This window comes from Dreissena polymorpha, chromosome 8 (assembly GCF_020536995.1).
Source record: "Dreissena polymorpha isolate Duluth1 chromosome 8, UMN_Dpol_1.0, whole genome shotgun sequence".
In the NCBI taxonomy this organism is placed as follows: domain Eukaryota; kingdom Metazoa; phylum Mollusca; class Bivalvia; order Myida; family Dreissenidae; genus Dreissena; species Dreissena polymorpha.
Window position 1 is genome coordinate 96,975,959 of NC_068362.1, and position 20,430 is coordinate 96,996,388.

Here is a 20,430-nt window from a genome sequence, read left to right on the forward strand (position 1 = left end):
AGGAGCTAGTAAAAGAACGACAATTTGCATGGGCAGTGGTTTTATACTTAGTGGACGAGTCTATGTGTTAGAGTTGACTGGGTAGGATGGGTTATAAAATTGGGATTCGGGTTTCGGCGATCCCTTAGGAAAATAGCGTTTGCGTTGAATAAGACAGTTTATTCTTAAGCGAATAAACATTAATAATGATATTTTATACTGTTCTTATTGTTGATTTTACATTCTATAAATTTGTTGTTGCTTATGTAAACAAAGTATGTGCGCGCATACTAGTGTCGGGTTAAACACCGTATAAAATAGTGTATTTCCGTGACCGATCGAAAAGGTGGTTATGGAAAAAAGGCAGTGGGAATTTCATGTATTTTATATCATAATCATGTCCATCAGTAACTGAGTATGGTCAATAAAAGTGAAATTTCCTATAAAAATGCTCTATAACTTCAGTCTCTATATACAGATGAAAAGTCACCAGAATGCAGGATTTTAAAGGGATCTTTTCACGCTTTGGTAAATTGACAAAATTGAAAAAAAGTTGTCTCAGAGTCGTAATTTTTCGTTTTAGTTATGATATTTGTGAGGAAACAGTAATACTGAACATTAACCATGCTCTTATATAGCCATTATATGCATCTTTTGACGATTTTAAAACCTAAAAATTATAAAGCGTTGCAACGCGAAACGGTTGAATAATTTGGAGAGTTCTGTTTTTGTCGTTAAATTTTGTGAAACTACGAATATTGCTTATATAAGGTATAAAATACGTCAAGAATGTGAAGGCGGCGGAATAGCTCAGTAGGCTAGAGCGTTTTTACTTCAGGACTCTGGCAGGACTCCAGGGGTCACTGGTTCGAAACCTGCTCCGGGCAATGTTCTTTTCCTTTTTTAAATTTTTTTCTTGATTTTTTACTGGAGCTATTACGCTCCAATGTTTACATTTATCAATATAAAGCATTTAATGAATAAGTTTAAAAAATGCCAAAATCTGTGAAAAGGCCCCTTTAAGTTCAATTTTCAAATTTTTATAGGCAAATTCGCACCCCCTTTTCAAAACCCTGCCTACGGGTCTGAATGGATTTTCATTTGATCTCCTTAGTACGACTCAAGTTAAAATTTTCATTTTCTGTTTGTATAATACAGTCATTAAACTGTGTTACATGCCGTTTCACTGAGACCGCGCTTTATACAACATTTAACTGGTTTCGAAATGTTTGCAATTGTACTCATCTGCTCACGCGCATAGATGCCGAGCGTTATGCATGCGCTCAACACAAGCCAACACTATTTGTTGTTGCCCGCATCTTTATAGGTTCCATATAACATGGAGCGGATCTGGTATATATTCACTTTAGGTTCCATATAACATGGAGCGGATCTGGTATATATTCACTTTAGGTTCCATATAACATGGAGCGGATCTGGTATATATTCACTCTAGGTTCCATATTACATGGAGCGGATCTGCTATATATTCACTTTAGGTTCCATATAACATGGAGCGGATCTGGTATATACTCACTTTAGGTTCCATATAACATGGAGCGGATCTGGTATATATTCGCTGACGGTGACACGGCACTTATCAACAAGTTAATGTCGGAGTTCGAGTCTACCGGAAGTGTGCAAGTTCCGGAAGCTCTAGCCAGTAAGGTATGATCAGATAAACTGATTGACAATTATACATGCTTAAACATGTATTTTAGAAGGGATATGTATTTGTGGGAAATTCATTTTTGTTGTTTATAAACGTTTAGGTTTTCTCTGTGTCTACGACTACTGTATGTGACGACGTACGACAATATTTGTTGGTCTTGGTGTGTTGTTGTTTTTTAAATCAAGTGTACTAAAATAACACACCGTTGCGAGTTAAAAAAGTTTTTTTTAACATGGCTGACTGACAGTTTAATCCTAGATTTTTAAGGGACTAAACATTAACAAATTATCACTCAAACCTCGTCACTGTCAATCTAGGGCGATACAGATACAATTGACGACTTATGATAACGTTTTCGCGTCGCTGACTACAGATATCAGCCGTGATAACAGACGCGCACGAGGTCAGTGACGACACTGTGACGTCAACAATGGCACGGGTCTGGACAGACAACTCATACCTGGTGTGTCCTCACACCGCCATCGCCGTGGCGTACAGCCTCGAGAACAGGTGCGCCGTGTGTGTTTATTTATAACAACCCTACAGAAATGCACGCACTTATTTCAAACTTGGTTTATTCTAATGTGACTTCGGAAGAAAGGAACCCTGGCTTGAAGAGACAATTTTGTTCTTTTTCACGCTCAGAGTACAACAAATTCGCGAGGTTTTTCTTGGTTTCTTACCTGAATATATCTAGTTGATATAATAATATATAATCGTTTCGTAAATGTGTAGCGCTACGCGATGAAGTAAACCGAGAACCTCTGTGTTGGCAGTCCAGTGTTTTACCATCGTATCGTCAACGGCATCAATTTGTAAACGAGACAATGTCAAATAAACCAACGATATTCATTATTCTTCTAAACATGTGACTTCCCGATGAAAAAAAATCCATTATCAAATTTTGATTGTTTTATTATACCTCTGAGGTTTACTTTTGCAGCTTTAAAATGTTAAAATACACTAAACATTACCAAATAAATGTAAAAGTATATCATAAAAACGGTTTTTTATATTTGATATGAATCGTAATGTTGAAAACTGCAATTAGAGTGAGATGAAGTCTTATTTTAATGTGTTTCAGTTAAGTACAATGTACAAGTATTGCAACTTTCAGCGAGTTTTCATTCATGTATTTTAATTCTCATACGTACGATTGCGGTTTCAGATCGAAGGGTGAATCAATCCCCAGAATCTGCATTGCCACTGCGTCGCCGGCCAAGTTCAATGAGGCGGTGGACGCAGCCGGTATCCCATGGCAACAGGACGAGCGCGTGACCAGACTGATGTCACTTCCGGTGAGATATGAGGACATGGAGCGGAATGAGGACTGGTCTGATATACTTCGAAAGAAAATCATCGCTATCAACACTCCGTAATGTTAGATAAAACAATTATGTGAATTAACAATGCAACGTTGTGAATTACTATAGTTATAGGTTACATGTTGTTGAAATTCCATAACATATTGAAAAGTCTATGCAAATAAAACGTTAAACATTTTAGAGGTACATATATCTCAATTACTTTATTATCTTTCTATGTTAATACATGTACTTGTCTAGGCGTTTCGTATACTGTATACACTACGTGTCTGCTTTAAAAGACCCTAAAACCATCAGCGTTTGTGTAAGTGACCTTACTTTGGTGTTATGTGATATATTATACCAAATATGGGGAAAAGGCGTTATACAGTATTAATTTATCGAGAATATTATTTGAGTTTTGGATAAAGATCAAGTTTATCATGCGAGGCTTAGAACCATGGTAGCGCGAGGCTTGCATCAAATCATTCGTTTGGACATCCTTATTTCTTTATTTCTTATTATGACCTCCTAGTGTGATTTTAAAGATGAAGAAATCATCTTTAAAAATGAATAAAAAGAGAGGTCATTCAATTTCTAGGAAAATCCCAATCTCCTAAATTCCGGAAACCTCATAAAACACAAAGTTAATCTGGGACGACATATTACGCACATGCATTAAGCCCCCTTTTCTCAAAGCATGACTCATATATATAAAATATCCATAATAAGACTGGAATGCATATTTTCATAACTGTGAGCGGTTAGGATCTTAATGAAATTGTTGTATTGTTTGCCAATCAAAGATTATATTGATGAAAATAAGAAAATATAAAACAATATTATGAGAAGACATTCAAAAACCACAACGATTGGTTTCTGTCAGATCAAAGCTTTTGCATCGCTTATCAAAGGTAAACTCTTTGAGTATAAACGACTTAGATGTAGTAGATATATTTTTAATATGTAAATGAAATATCGTCGTTTAATTGCGATCTATGACGTTCAGTGTATTTATTTATTTATTTTAATATGTGACAAACAGTTAAAACATTTAAAGGATTTTGTCGTCCATAAGGCGAATTCCTACTTATTTATTTTTTGTTTAATGATATACGGACATAAAATATCAAACATAATTTAAGACAAGATGAAAATGTTTGATAACGCTAATACAAACGCATTACATGGGTCAAAAATATGACTTGTGATTCATAAAAGAGCCAACGTTTTAATAAATAGCGCTTTATAAGAGGAATACAAACTATGGTGATAGAACACTCAACTGTACAAATGAAAAGTAAAGAAGACAAATATTAGAAATATATCTTTATCTTCGAGAGCAAAACTGTTTTTCCATGTAATAATTATCTGAAATTCCGATTGGGTTTTAAATGCTATTTTAATTTCAACTGCTATTTCAACACTTTGTCCATAGCCTATTTAATTATAAAATGTCTAGCAAACAAACAAAAAACAACTTCAACGTTTACAAGACATAAAACTGACCGGACGATCGGTTCAGAAACACGTGGTCATCTCGAAACATAATATTGTTCCGGAACCCAATATTTCCCAACCCCATCCGACCTTACTCGTCTTTGGGTATGATATAACGGTCCGTTATATTCCTCTTCAAGCCTTCCCACAACTCGTAGAGAAGCCCCTCGGTGACCTTTGTAGCGGAAATGCGAACCTTGTTGTGGAATTCACACGGCTTGGGTTGCTTATCGTACCAGTGAGTAAACCCCACACCATTCACAATCTTAATTCCCAATAGCTTTCTAATGATACCGGTTACAAAAGCATCTTCGATATTAATGTATGGCAAAAGCTCGGCAATAGAATCAATGCGCGCAGCGATGCTTCCGGAAACAACATACGAATTGCCTGGAACGTATGTTGGATATTCATTGAGTGAAAACGCTGCTTTGTCCACTGCCCATCGCCCTGTTCTATGAACAACACCTTTCTTTAGTTCGCGACCATATATCGCTTCTTGTGGTCTATTGTTATCTATTTCCAGAAAATCTATTAGGTTCTTAACGTGAATTAACACATCGTCGTCCGCCTTAAGTATACACTTAGCCTTATGGCAGTACAGAGCCACCCATCGGATTCCCATGACCGATTTCAAGGTCAGGTTGTAATAGGATTCCCGGAAGTCCCCTTGCACAATGTCCCCGTTCAATGCACTTTCCTCCCTGACAACGGTGTTACCAAGGCTTGAATCGGACCTTCCCAACAGGAACAACAATTTCACACCCCTTCCGATACTACCGCTTCCAGGCCAAGAACCATTTTCGACAACGCTTCCCCATGTGTTTCGAATAGCTGCGCGTAAATCTATTCTCGTGTGAACCGAGAACACAAGCATTATTAAAAAAGGTTTGTGTTATTTTTGCAGGTATTCTCTGCTTGAATGAGGACAGGAAAGTCAAACGTTTTTCTCCGTGTTTCAAATAATTTGAAACCATTACTAAATAAAGATATATTCGAAATGAATCCAGTTAAATTAAATTTCCCGTTATAAGTTTTAAACACATCATCTTGGTTGGAAGTAGTATCGTACGCTAACGTTCGGTCATTTGGAAAATTCCGGTACCGTACAACACCTTCAGCCTGTAGAAGCGATATTCCGCTGCCCTTACCGAGTTCTACGGTATCATTTGAAAACAACCACACTACGTTGATAGTGGAAATTAAAAATATAAAACATGCTATCCGTAAAACTGCTTTTTCTTTTGATGAACTATTATCGGCATGAAACCATTGCTTTTTTTATCAAGATGACGCACCATTCAATTTACACCTTCAAAAAGACGACGTTCCATAGCATACTGATGACTTTCTTTAATGTACGATTGCTTCAAAAAAGTATTCTTCCAATTATGTCCGATCTGTTTTCATCGCTAATTTCAATTATACTCATAGCGGCAAACAACTTACCGCGTTTTAATCGATTCTTAAATTGAACGTTATTGTGATAATAAAACGGCAAATGTATTGTTACCGATGCAAAGAATTGAATATAGGTATCGTCGTATTATAAAGTAGTTTATTATCACGCGATGATCAGTACTAATTTAGGATTGTTTTTCAATTGTTTTCTGATTGCGTTTTGAAATCTGTATTGAAATTGTGTCTTTAACAAGTCAAACTGATACTAAAAGAAACAGTATTAATCAATATGGGAGCAAAAAAACATGTTAAAAGTGAGTCTCCTTAAACGTTTTTTCATTAACTTTCATAGCTTATGTAAAAATAATAATATTGACGAAACTATCTGCGATATACAGCACTCCTCCATATGTAATGATTTATACAGTTTTTCTGACTGTCACGATTGAAATGAGCCGCGCCATACGAAAACGGGCAACCATGAACTTTATAAGGTAGCGCTAGGTTTCATTAGATCTTTGGAAAGCGCTGGCTGTTCTGGAGCTGCGCTGGCCGCATAAGAAATAAGACTTACGTTTGCATGATGCAGCTCGTTGGAAGCTGGGTCGAGGAGCACGTCCATCTCACATATGCGCATAAGACCCAAGTTTGCATGACGCGGCCCGTTTGTAGCTGGGTCGAGGAGAACTTCCATCTCACTGATGCGCTTCGTTTAGGCGCATAATAATTTCATTTCATACGCAGCGCCGCACGCCCCATGCGTTCTGTTGAAGGTACTCAACTTCGTACTATAAGCATATACATTGCAAACGAGTATTTCGTGGGTATAAATGACAATATGTTGTGTATTGATTGCATTTGTATTCCAAGTTACATATTTATCTAGGTGTATTCATATATTTAACTTGTATTTGGTTATATTTCGTGACTTCATCATTATGGATTTCAATGAGAATAGTTGGTAAAATGTATGTAAGATAATGTTTAAATGGCAATTGTAATATTCTATTTATACCATTGCAGGAAAACCATTTGTGTAATTTTAATGGCAAGTTACGCATGAATGTAACAATAGTGTTTTATTCTATCATTTAATTTCTGTTTCGAATTTCAAATGTGTACATCAAACTGACAAAACATTAAGTTAATCATCATTACTAATTAAAATAAGTTGTGCATGTGTCAATGTGCATTTGTAATGCTTACTTACCGGTAAGCATTGCGAAGCTAGCAGCCGTTAATAGTCCAGCGCCAATTCTTAAACAAGATCGATAACTCTGAAGTCATTCCCAGCACAAACTGAAGGCCGTAAAAAGTTGTTGGTCGTAGGTTGAAAGCTGATAACGCTATAGAAGAGTTTGCCAAGGACCCTATGCCCTTTGTTCCCACCGATCCAGTCCCAACGATACATGTTTTGTCTAAAGTTCAATACATTTTATATAAAGTATATACCGGTAGACACATAGATTTTGTTTTCAAGTATTTTAGAACGTGGGCACCCTCGACAGTGAAGCTGGGACATAAACATTGTGCGGTGTAACCAAAATATATTTGTATTTTTCGATCAAGGATACATCAGAGAAAATGTCTAGGCGAAATCTTTGTATTTTCCTTCGTACGTTACTTTTCAAGGAAATACCCTATTAATCGGTGGGGGGAGGGGGGAGGCATGCGTATACGGGAGCTTACCGGGTTAAAGTGAAAAAGTTATTGAAGATAAACCGTCCAAAATCTGCTGTTTACTTACATGACGTTCGAGAAATTTGATGTACACACATCATTTTCTCTTATTATACACCGTATTGATTCACGTGTACATTTAACTTTAACTAACATCACGATTATTACATTTTCCCGACGCCGTTTCATTTCAGATAATTAATTTAATGCAAAAAATGGGTTTACCCCCCCCCCCCCCCATTTTGGTTCGGAATTCCTTTTAAGCACATTTAGGGGCCTGACTTCATCTTGGAAGGAAGGAAGTTCCAACTAACCTCACTTAAACTCGGTAATCTTCCGTATGCGCATGCAGAGTGCATATTGTTATAAGATGGTTATGAAAAAAGGGGGTAAAAGATTTTGAGTTTTCAACTTGTAAGTTCTACTTTAGAATACTTAATGATAAGGTGTTGTTTTTTTAATTTAAATTTTCATTCTGGATGCAGAATAACAAAGCGATACCAAATAATCGAAGAAAGAACAGAAAATAACAATGTCGTAATGGAATGCTAAAACGTTAAAAACTATGTTTTTTTAAGAAAAAGGTATATCTCATTGAAAAATTGTCTTGTCATTATTTAAGTCAACATCAAATGACATACAAAACAAACACATCTTTGTTCAAGTTTAATCAATAAGTGACATTGGAAATATTATTATTCTATTTATTTCAAATAATTTGTCGTCGAAAGAATGCGCTGAATCGTCGCCACAAGGTTGAATCAAATATATGTGTTTACTTTTGTCTTAACTTTTTCTTATATTCTAATTAACGATTATTTCACGTTTTTTTAATAAAAAAAAAGGCAAAACGTAATGCTTTAAATCTTACCAAAGTGTTGTTTTTATTGTTAAATTATGTATAGAGAGGATATTTGTTGGATTCGGTGGAATATCGATTTTAATTCGCGCGTGATTAAAAAAATATGTTTTCTATGATCACGAGTGAATTAAAATCGATATTCCACCGAATCCAATACATTTTCTTTCTATTGTATGCCTACAAATCATTATTTTTTATTTTTGCCATTCCGGACAATGCAATTCCCTGCTGTGCGCTCCGTAATGTCATTACATGTATGTTCAATCACAGGAGTTTGAAATTCTATCAATATAGCTAATCTAATGGCTAAATATTTTTTTTTTTATACCCCTATATAGTCTTTATACTATATAGGGGTATAAAAAAATTATTTAGCCATTAGATTGGTTATATTGATAGAATTTCAAACTCCTGTGGTTCAATGGATGCTTATCACAGAGACGAAGATATCTACGTCTCTGCTTATCCGTATGTTGTTAAAAACATTCAATGCGGATAAGTCGCCCTTGGTTAAATTGAGGGTCACAATAGGGAAGCCAAACATATCTAAAAATAGTTGCGGTAAAACAATGAAAATTATTGATAATTTCCACTGTTATTTCACAGTTCTAAACATTGAATTATCAGTTTTAATTTACTGATATTACTCTATAAACCACCGGAAAGCCTATCGTATCGATATTGCGGCGATATTCTTGGGCATTTACGCGCTGCACCGTAAAACGTGAACGTTACTTTAATGTGAATTGTCACGCCATGACTTGAACAATTTTTTAGAAAAAAAAACTCGTTCGTTTGTCTCAATGTAACTAGCAAGCCTGAAACTTCGTTGATCCACCAAGTGATGTCATTAATGATGTGATGTGATGTGAAAAAACAAAATATGTTTTATTTATATCGCTTTATTATTGTAACTATCGATAAATATGTGTTAATTTGCATTATATAAATATCCAGTACAAATGTGAATATATACAGTATGCTTTATTTTGAAACGTAGAAAAAATAACATGAAGGTATACAACACACATTTGGTTACGAAACAGTATCACATTGGCGTTCGTTGCCATCGTATCGGGTTATTCGTTTTTTATGCATTTCTTCAAAGAGATCAAGAATACGAAAATGTTTATGTATTATACCCAGGGGCCTCGACCTAGTACATCAACTTTTTATGGCTTGATTATATGTAGATATCATAAAATTTGTTTCTTCAAAGAGATCAAAGAAAAGAAAAAATTAATGTATTATACACAGGGGCCTTTGCATATTATATAAACTTTTTATGATTCGATTATATGTAGATATGTTAAGGTTTATTTCTTCAAATAAATCAACGAACCGAAAATTTAAGTGAATTATACACAGGGGCCATGGTATATTACATTAACGTCTTATGTTCTGAATATTTGCAGATATATAAAATGAATAATGTGAAACTCCGAGAGACGCTTAAATGGCAACTGTGATAAACGTAAATGATATACTATATTTCAAAGTAAATAAATCGACATAAACATAAACAACAAGCTTCAACTACTGGACATAAACCTTACAACATATTACAGTAGCTTTAATTTTGATAACCAACCCAATCAGAAAGTGATTAATAGCATAAAACTTAATATTCAAGATGCGTTTCCCATAATGTAAATCATTATAAATTTATTTGGGGATTAAAGGGACTTGTTGGCGTGTTTTCCCCATAGTTTTGACGTTATTTGTTCACAAGATATTTATGAACAAACCTTACTTATAAATGGAAAAGCACAAATACTTATAATAGAAAAAAAAGTTAAATAACAAAGTTTGCAGGCCGCGGTATTCCAACCCGAGACCGCTTGTAAACACGGAAGCCTTTAATTTAAACTGTCGCGTGAGGGGTCAGTATTTTGTTTAGATTTTGACCGAATTTTCGTAGTCTTACGCACGTGAGTACGCATGCGCGTGGAGTGATGGCTTTTTACAAAATGATGCGATTTGACACCAAGTTCATTACAGTTATAGGACCTTAATACAGTTGCAGATGCATATTTGATTTTGAAAGGTAAAGTCGTGAAAAAAATAAGTAAAATGCCACATTTAATAATTTGAATCAAGTTTTATGTGCTTGGTTATATAATTAGTTTAATAAAATGCTTTCTTAATTAAAAATTGCAGCAGACGGTGATGGTGGCATCGTTGATGGCGTAAATTATAACTTATTTTATTATATTCTGAACGGGAAAATACGAAATTAACTTTTCAACATTTCAAGAAATAATGATAATCTTGATGATGTTTCTTAACACTTTATTTTGGCCTGTAAAATAAAACAATAGTGTACTTTATCAAAACTTTATTCCTATTTTTAACACCAGTAAATCGTATATTCAAATACTATGTCCACTCGTAATAAACAGTATTGGTGTATGTGTATAGTAAAGTATAACTTAAATAAATACGCTTAATTATCCCGATGCTGTTGATGTAGTATAATTAATTTAATTCCAAAAATGGTTAAACCACCTTTTTCTAGCAGGCTTTTTTCAAGTGAATTATGCAAAATGACTTTCAAATGAAAAACGCAGCTCATGCCTATTTAAAAGCGCTTCACAAATTATTGCTTCTTTCTTTTAGTTTTTTTTATATGTTAATATTAATGAAAAAAATAAATATATATTTCTTTTATACCTAATGATAAAATATGACATTTCTGCAGTGAAATAACAGCAGTAAAAATAACAAATTGTTATTTTCACCGATGAAAATAACATATTTTCGGAACTCCTTTTCTATTTTTAGATTATCATAAATAATTATACCTAATGGGCATCCAACGTTGCTGCAACGTTGGAAAAAAACGTCGGTAAAACTTTCATATACACCATTGTGACAACCAAACTGCAACGTTTGAATGCAACCTAAATACAACGTTGCAGCAACGTTGGAAAAAACGTCGGAAAAACTTTCATATACACCATTGTGACAACCAAACTGCAACGTTTGAATGCAACCTAAATACAACGTTGCAGCAACGTTGGAAAAAAAAAGTCGGTAAAACTTTCGTATACCCCATTGTGACAACCAAACTGCAGCGTTTGATGAAACTTCCGGGTAATGTTTTGTATGCAACGTTGTGGCAACGTTCGGTAATGGTTGCCGACGTTGCGACCTAAATATTACGTTGCAACAACGCTGCATACAAAACATTACCCGGACGTCCGGTAATGTTTTGTATTCAACGTTGTGACAACGTTCGGTAAAGGTTGCCGACGTTGCGACCTAAATATTACGTTGCAGCAACGTTCGCACAACGTTTGATGCCCACTGGGTATATATAATTGCTATGATCACGAGTGAATTAAAATTAACATACCACCGAATCCAACACATTTTCTTTTTATTTTATGCTTAAATTCACCTTTTACTTACATTGTAAACGAGTTTTAACTGGAAATTCCGCTGGTATAATGACGTCATTTCGTCAAACTAATGACGTCATGTTATGCTCTTTAAAATGTATTGAGGCACGCCACGGGAGAAACTCCGAGAAAGGGTCACTTTTGAGCGAAAGGGAAACAGCTGTTTATTATTTTCTTGAGAAATGGGCATAAAAGAAACAGAAAATGTGTTCATGTCAGTGTAAGATCGTTTGTTATTTCACTCGTGATCATAGAAAAATAATATTTTCACTGTGCCACTCGTGAAAATATAATTTCTATGATCACTCGTGAAATAACAATCGATTTTACACTGACATGAACAAATATCGTCTATATATATATATAGAAATATATATATATATATATATATATATATATATATATATATATATATATATATATATATATATATATATATATAGTCATTAATGATTTATATTGATAAATGTGAAAATTGAAGTACCTTGGAGTAAAAGTCTAACAATTAAACCACTCTGCCATCCGTGCTCATACAGTGATTAGTGTATCTTATACTTTATATAAGCAATCCTCGTAATGTAACAAACTACGACTGCAAAAGAACTCTCCAAATTATTTAATTGTTTCGCGTTTGCAAAGTTTTATAATTACCAGGTTTTTAAATCGTCAAAAGATACATGTAATGAATATTTTAGAGCTTGGTAAATGTTCAGTATTACTGTTACCTTGCACATATCAAAACTGTTTAACTAAAATTTGCAAATCTGAAATATTTTTGTTTCAATTTTGTCAATTAAACATAACATGAAAAGGTCCCTTTAACTTAGCTCTCGAGCAAAAAATACAATTTCTTTAAATATTTGAATCTTCATTCTAGCCCCCTCGCTTCCTATAAGGTGGAAATGCGCATACTGAAAAGTAAACTCCGTCAAATTATTGTTTAAGGATCATGGTGCTATGATTAATAAAATGACAATTTATAGTACCAGAGACTAAGAACGGAACTGATGCATACGAAGAAAAGGAGGAAGAAAAGACGGCCGGACATCGAGGATGGAAAAGATGATTTGATGAAATTTGTTTTCCATTTCTGAAAACAAAGTTCTATCGAAATTATAATTCGGATAAAGCCGCAAAAATATGCTACCTATGGCAATAAAATGATACCTCCATTCGGATCGGAGAGATATGTTGGATATTAGATTTCACCATATTAATAGCTTGCTTTCACCTTATTTGTCTGACATTTTTCTGTAAATATATCGTAACTTGAAGGTTTAATATTGTTTATATATTGCCCATATTACTTTTGACAAATCTAAAACCTGATCCCTTATCAATTTAATAGATTTCCGATAATCACAACACTTTAACTATCAGAATTTGTGTAAAGGTTTCCATTAACGTGACATTTTTCGTCATTCATGTTTTCATTTTTTACTTTCATAAGTTTATTGTGATTGAGGTTATTTTATATGCGTGTTTGGTTTGTTATTGATGCTGGGCAAATTGTGAGGTTAGACTAGCCTTCCAATCATGTAAACGTCAAATGCATTGACCATTTAATGACAGTAATCCCAGATTTAATAATATTTTTTCATGCTTAGTGTTTTGTTTTCAAAGGGTTTGAAAGAAAAAGAATTCTCTCCTGATAGAGTTGCTAAAGTTTCATTGTACAGTTGGAAATGTTATAGCGCAACATTTTGAATATCTCAGTTTTAAGTTAAGATTTTTACTTTAAATTGTTCATTTAAACATTATACTACATTATGAGCAAGCTCATGTTGAATTGATTCATCCGTGACGATTGGACGTTTTCGCACTTCAGATTGGTATGGTTTCACGTTTGTGCACGTGCACGCGTGCACGCGTTATTATTTTAAAAACAGTATTTCATCATTCTTGGTGCGATCATACACATGGAAAACATAACATTTATTGATAAAAAAAAGCAATGTGGCTCGTGTGAATATTCAGAAGCAAAATCTCGCATTTGGCATGTTGCCGGCCATTAAATTAATATGGAAACGAACTAATTTTTGAAAGCGAACTTAGTGAAAAAACTATAACAGAAATAAGCGGAGGTAACACTTTTTTCCACGACGTCATTACATCGTGGTCTGCAGCAAATACAATATACAAGTCACGACATTCACAAAAACGCATCAAAAAGGAAATAATATGGAATAACAAGTCAATAACAGCAAACGGAAAAACATTATTTTATCGCGATTGGTATGACAGAGGGATAAAATACGTATATCAACTTTTTGACTTTAGAAATAAAACCATGTATAATTTTGAAAACATTAAATACCTCTACGACATCAATAACAATGATTTTATGAAATTCAATACCCTAATCACATCAATCCCAAAAGAATATAAAACTGAAGAAAGCATTCATGACCTCGATATCAATCAACCAGACGAAACGTTGTCAAAAGCAATAATCAAAACAAAATATCCTAATAAATTCATATACAATATTCAGTTACAAAACGAGGACAATGACATTCTTGAAAACAAATGGAACACGAATTTTACCGATATAGACTCAACCACTTGGAAAAAAATCCATATTGTTCCCCACATTTCAACCATCGACATGTCTTTACGCAGCTTTCAATATAAATTTATCATGCGAATCGTCCCCACAAACACATATCTTTTTAAATGCAAACTAAGCAACAGCACATTATGTGATTTCTGTCAATCACATATTGAAACAATAGACCACTTATTTTGGGAGTGTCAACACATTCAAATAATATGGAAAAAGATGGAAACGTTTCTTGCCAGTCAAAACATATTAATTGAAATAAATAAAACTCATGCTTTCTTTGGATGCACTGAGAAAAAACTACACTCTGATGTTTTTAACTTTATTGTGATACTATTAAAATCTTTTATATTTAAAATGAAATACAAAAAATGCATACCAACCTTTCCTCACTTTATTGAATACCTAAATACGAGAATAAAAATTGAATCTGAGATTGCCCTTGTAAAAAATAAATATGAACAACACCAAAAAAAATGGATTCAATTTAGGTGAATCATACATTCTACAAACCACAAATAATGCTACCCAGACAAATTTTATGGCAAAACAATTTAATAAAAAAAAAAAAAAAATCCTTCTAAAAACAATAACAAATACTTACAACAATTCCATTGAAATAAATCTTGTTGTAAAATATTTTCTTTACTTTTTCTAGATATAAAACCTCTATGTTTAGTAAACATAAATTATTAGTTTTATGTTTTTGCTATAAATCACAAAGCTCTTTATCTAACATTGGCAATGTAAACAATTTTTAAAATATAATCATGCATACGCTAAATATTTGATATGTTATAGTTCAAAATGTACATTATTATCATACACTTTCTTATGTTTTTCCGTATTCTAGTAATTATGGATGTAAACTACAATGTAAAGAAATGTGAAAAATAAATGAGAAAAAAAAATGTTGCCGGCCAATCAGTCACGAAGACTTGTAAATAAATGCGTTTTATTAATACCTTGGGCACATAAATGTAAATTGTATATACATCGTAAATGTACTAATATAACTTACTAAACACGCCTCAATGATTAAGAAAGTTGTGCCTCGTATGATTATTTAGGTAATCATGTCTTTGGTGGCATGTTTTATCAATAGCTAGGCTTTTGCAGAGTTTCCAGCATACTGACAGGGTAGAAGATTTGCCATGGCTACCTTGCAGGAAGGTTACAATGCCGTTACAAGATGTCATTATATTGCGGATTATCTTTAAAACCGCTACAATACGTCAGCAGATACCGCAAGGGCGACTCTTGGAACGGAATTTGGACCCGTATCTACTAAAACTGTTGTTAGGCACTCAGGGACTGTGAGTTAGGCGGCATTTTCGGGCCTCATTTTAACACCAAAACGATGGACGGATGTACCAAAACGATGGACGGATGCGCGTTAACAGACGCCTAAACAATACATGTGTGGTTTAGCGTGATCCGTATGGACGCTCCTAGTTACACACTAATACAGATTTGGTGATTATCGACGGGAACATTTTCGCTGCTAGATAACAGGATGCAGTTGTGCTCCCATTTGCTAGTCCACACCAGAGGGTCGGCGGACGCGGCAGGTTTGTTTTTCTGCATTACGGAGCATCTGCTCCTATAACACGCGTTACTCCAACAACAGAACGTTCGTTTGCTTCCTTTTCCTCAAAAGTCAACGATCTCAATTTAATAGAAGATCTTCGGAACGAACAGGACAGGCGAATAAACCTGTGGATCCACTCACTTGGCATAAATTAGATCATCATGCCACGTTGCGTGCGTGAGACAGAAATGTACACACGTTGTTGGAGTCATAAAACAAAACAAAAGTTATTTGCTGCTTGAATTTGTGATATTATTTTACGCTATATGATTTTGAGTATTTTACTTGAGCAGTTATGTTTTTAATTTATAAAGTTATTTAAAATCAATTAGAAATAAATTTACAGAACTTCTTACATATTTGTTGAATTATTTTTAGTCCAAATTTCAACAAAATTTGTTAAAAAATAAGGGACCTATATTGATTTGAAGACGTGGTGCGTTAGGAAAGTCTCCAAGTGCATTGCAATATTTAAACAAACTTGCAGGTTGACAAGGTTTTGTGTAATGTTGTTTTTGCTAATGACAGCTTAATGCTCTTACTTTTGAAAAAAAAGCCTAAACTTGAAAAATGAAGAAAAGTGTTTAATTATATCTGATTTTCTAAGGGACTTGAACACGAATATTATTACACAAAACCATACGTTTTAAAACATGTTGTTCAATTAGTTTTGTTTTTGTTAAATTTTAACACATATTAGTTTACGGTCTCTGCATACATTCCCAAAAGTCAATGCCGTCGTTAAACCTATTCATTTTTAGCCCAAAATGCATCGAAAGCCTAAAACACATTGAATTGCTGTCAAGTTGTTTTCTGTGTAGAACCAGTACTTGGTGTCTATGGACGAGATCTAAAGAAAGCTCCCACAGTGGGGATCGAACCCATGATTTCTCGGTCGTAAGGCAGACACCATATCCTCTGCGCAACTGCGACCTTTAAAACGGCGACTGACGATTTAAAGACAGGTCCGATTGAAAATTAAATGTTGTCGGTACAAATGTCCGGGAAATAATTGGCGATGAAAAGAAAAAGCGAGAAAATGGAATGCGAAGAGAATAATTACAGCGTAGTTGTCTTTAGATTCAGGATATGTTATTGCGCATTCGCAGCTGAACACTTCCTCCTAAGTGAGTATTATATGGCGAGCGTAATTCTTACCTGTCGGTTTCTTTTCAACAGGTCTAGCAGTATGGTGTAACATGCTTTTCAAAATATGCAATTTATTCAGAAATTGTGTGTGTATTAATGGTCGCACAATTAAACAAAAGGCTCACGTGCAAACGAGCAAATACAATACAAAGTCCCTGTACAGATGAAGTGATTGTGATGGTGGCCGGACCAGAGGAGCTTCCACATCCATTACTGAGTGTCTCTCCTCAGACAGTAAATCATATAGCAGTGATGATGAACTGGTTATTAACCTTCACTGTGAATATGACTATTTGAGTGATTTTAAATGTAAATATGAGAATATGAGAATTATCAATTTATCATTATGTCTAAAAATTTGAGTCGGTGACTGGATGATTCGGGCATAAACACTTCCTATATTTGAAGCGCAGATAGTCATATGCTCTAACAGATGCTGTTCCTCCTGACATTTTGACATTCCTCCTATATGTTGTTTTAGTTTGATAACTGATACAATTTAATAATTACAATTAATTTAGCCATTGACTTGAGGGTGAGTCATCCATTTATATTTAGGAATGGACAGTAGTCCTAAAACTTAGCAATAGACTACGATGGCGTATCTAAACATTGAAGCGTTTAGTTATTATTATATAAAAACAGTTTTGACCCGTAAAGCATGATTAAAACAAATTATGATAAAGACTACAAGTCAATTTCTTTATAAACCTTGTTACCCAGAGGACACGACGCAAACACCATAATTTAAGAAAGTATTAAATATGACTACTGCATGATGATGCATACAAAATGTAGCACCTGTGGACCTTGGGGTTGCATGACAAATATGTGCTCATAAAGCATAATAATAATATTGTTGTTTAAGAACCTCACTGTTGACAAAGGGGCATAACCCATGTAGTTTTGAATTTAGAATGAAAAAACAAACACAAATGAAAAACTTCAAATCATGAGAATAAAGGAGTATGTCTTCTTACTTATTGTTCTCTAAATACTTATGGACAAACATCCATGTCAATTGCGGTGTAAAGTCTTTTTCTTCGTTCTTGGTTGGGTGGGGGGCAGGTGAAAAAGGACCACCAAGAACGTCATTGTATTGGTTGAAAAAGGATGTGCTGAATAAGGCGGCAAGTTGTGAAAAAGGCATTAAGACAAGTGGACAGATTATCTCTTGTGAATGTTGTCATAATATTAATGTAATTGTCATGTACGGACCATCTGACTTTGGAACCACCATAAAGCACCAAAGAAAGCATTTTGGTGATCACTGACCACAACACTTAATGTTTCCATGTACATCCTATAACAAATAAGCATGTCAGCACAATGTTTAAAGCATTCGACAAAGTACTTGTTCATTTCATCGTTCTGACGAGTCTCCATTTAGATAAGGGAGAAATTGTTGAGGATGAAATAAGTAAAATATGCAAATTCATGGACATAAAAAGGACGAACTCAACCTTACCATCCATTGGGGAAAGCTGGATCAATGTGGTAAAACCTGAAACTATTGGGTAAACTATTAAACTGTTCACCACACAGGATGACCAAGCTATCTACTTCTGAACAGGGTTGTCTTGATAAGCTACTAAACCCGATAAAGTCTAAGCAAAGTAACTGAAATATTTGTTAGTTTCTTCAAATTAACAATGGCATTTTCTTCAGCAACACTTGCATATTGTTACATGTATATTTCCGGTAGTATCACTCAATAAAAAGAATAAACAATAAAGAAAGGGTCATAACTTGTAACTTAAAAGAGTTATTGATCTTCTATTTTTCACTTTCATTGTATTCTTATATGTTAATGAATTGTTAACTCACAAAAAAACATGCATTCAGGGTTTGATGTTTTGTAATTGAGTGATATGTAACATTCATTGACAATGATCTATTTAACTGGATAAGAAACAGTAAATGTTAGTTATCTTAATATTTTTGGATGACAATCAATACAGTGATTAAAAAACGTTTGCATTCCCTGGTCTAGATGCAATTATTTCATTTGTCGTATATATATATCAACTGAGCCTTCCATATCAGCTTCCAAATTTCATCCCTAAATCCAGCGTTGATAAAAAATTGCTGGACTAAATTGCACCAGTGCTTCAAATCATTCTTTAAAATGTCTTAGGATAAAAAAGACCCATATATTTTGGTTGAGGCTTTGTCGCAGTGAAAAGGAAGAATATTTACCACAACACATGTAATTGTTTGATAAACTTTGCTAATTGGCTCTCTATATCTATAGACAGAAGTTAAAATGTCAGTAATGTACCACATTTAGATACTCCAGACTACCTTCTCAAACAAGAATCGATATTTAAGTTCAGTTGAATTGATATCCACTGCCAGATCAACTCTGTGTATGGATGGAAGCAGAACAAAAAGAAAATGTGTAAGTGAAGGGGAAATACATTTACAAAGGATGCTATAAAATGTAACATTATTAAAAGATGATGTTTAAGGAAAAACTGTTGTGCCATGTCAAGTTATCCGTGTAAATAATCGCCACCTCTGCTATTAAAATGCGTTGTGCAACGAACTTTGTGTGCCCATGACTCTGGCCATAAGGGCATCGGTCTTACATGTCACCGCCCAATATTGGTTAAACAAATACATCCGGGTATTTGAAAATCCATTGAAGTATGTTAGAATCCAAAGAACTATTTGATCAAAATTTATCAAATGTAACCTCATGTTTTTACCTCTACCGGATTGTGCTGTTAACTTATAACCACATCATACGGTAGTCAATTTTGACTTTCAAGTTTAGCCACAAAAGGTGTTGTTCAAATTACTCAAGCAGAACATAACTCCATGTGTCTATTTTCTTAATATTTACGGAGTTATGCCATGTAACTTGCCTGGGTGAAACAAAACTACAGGGTATTGAAGGTATTCAAATGCAACGTATTATAATGAATACACATTTAGTTATTGATTCACGACGCAGTTGCTACTTTTACCTATAATAGTTACAACTTACAAATTGGAGACTTCTAAAACTGACTTTAAAGAAGTTCGACTGCACACTCTTCATAACAATAGGTAACACGTTTCCCAATCAAATACTGACTTAAATACAATGTATTATATATATGCTTACCATGCAAGTATTAAGTCAATATATTCTTTGTCAAGTTATCAATTTATGAAACGTATGATGATATAAAACATTTCGAATTTCATATCCATTTTAACCGATCCGTGTTACTTACACGACAAGCCTATTGGAATAATTTAGTTACGTAATACTTAGCATGTTTTCAAGAGTTGCTGCATATTAATTTGCTAGAATAAAATATTAGAATATTGAAGT

The 20,430-nt window shown here is 34.1% G+C and overlaps 2 protein-coding genes across 5 annotated transcripts in view; both read left to right on the top strand.

Moving 5' to 3' along the window:
* LOC127843257 (protein white-like) overlaps positions 1-20,430 on the top strand; it is a 164,244-nt gene that overhangs the window by 111,431 nt on the left and 32,383 nt on the right. The window lies entirely within an intron of this gene.
* LOC127843259 (threonine synthase-like 2) overlaps positions 1-20,430 on the top strand; it is a 141,849-nt gene that overhangs the window by 53,056 nt on the left and 68,363 nt on the right. The window contains exons 8-10 of one of the 4 annotated variants that reach the window (XM_052373128.1): positions 1,522-1,647; positions 2,025-2,161; positions 2,820-3,156. The exons of the other annotated variants lie outside the window; for them this stretch is intronic. Coding sequence (XP_052229088.1) covers positions 1,522-1,647; positions 2,025-2,161; positions 2,820-3,030 — 474 coding nt within the window. The 3' untranslated portion in view covers positions 3,031-3,156. Of the gene's footprint in view, positions 1-1,521; positions 1,648-2,024; positions 2,162-2,819; positions 3,157-20,430 lie in introns of those variants that run through there. 4 annotated transcript variants of the gene reach the window in all.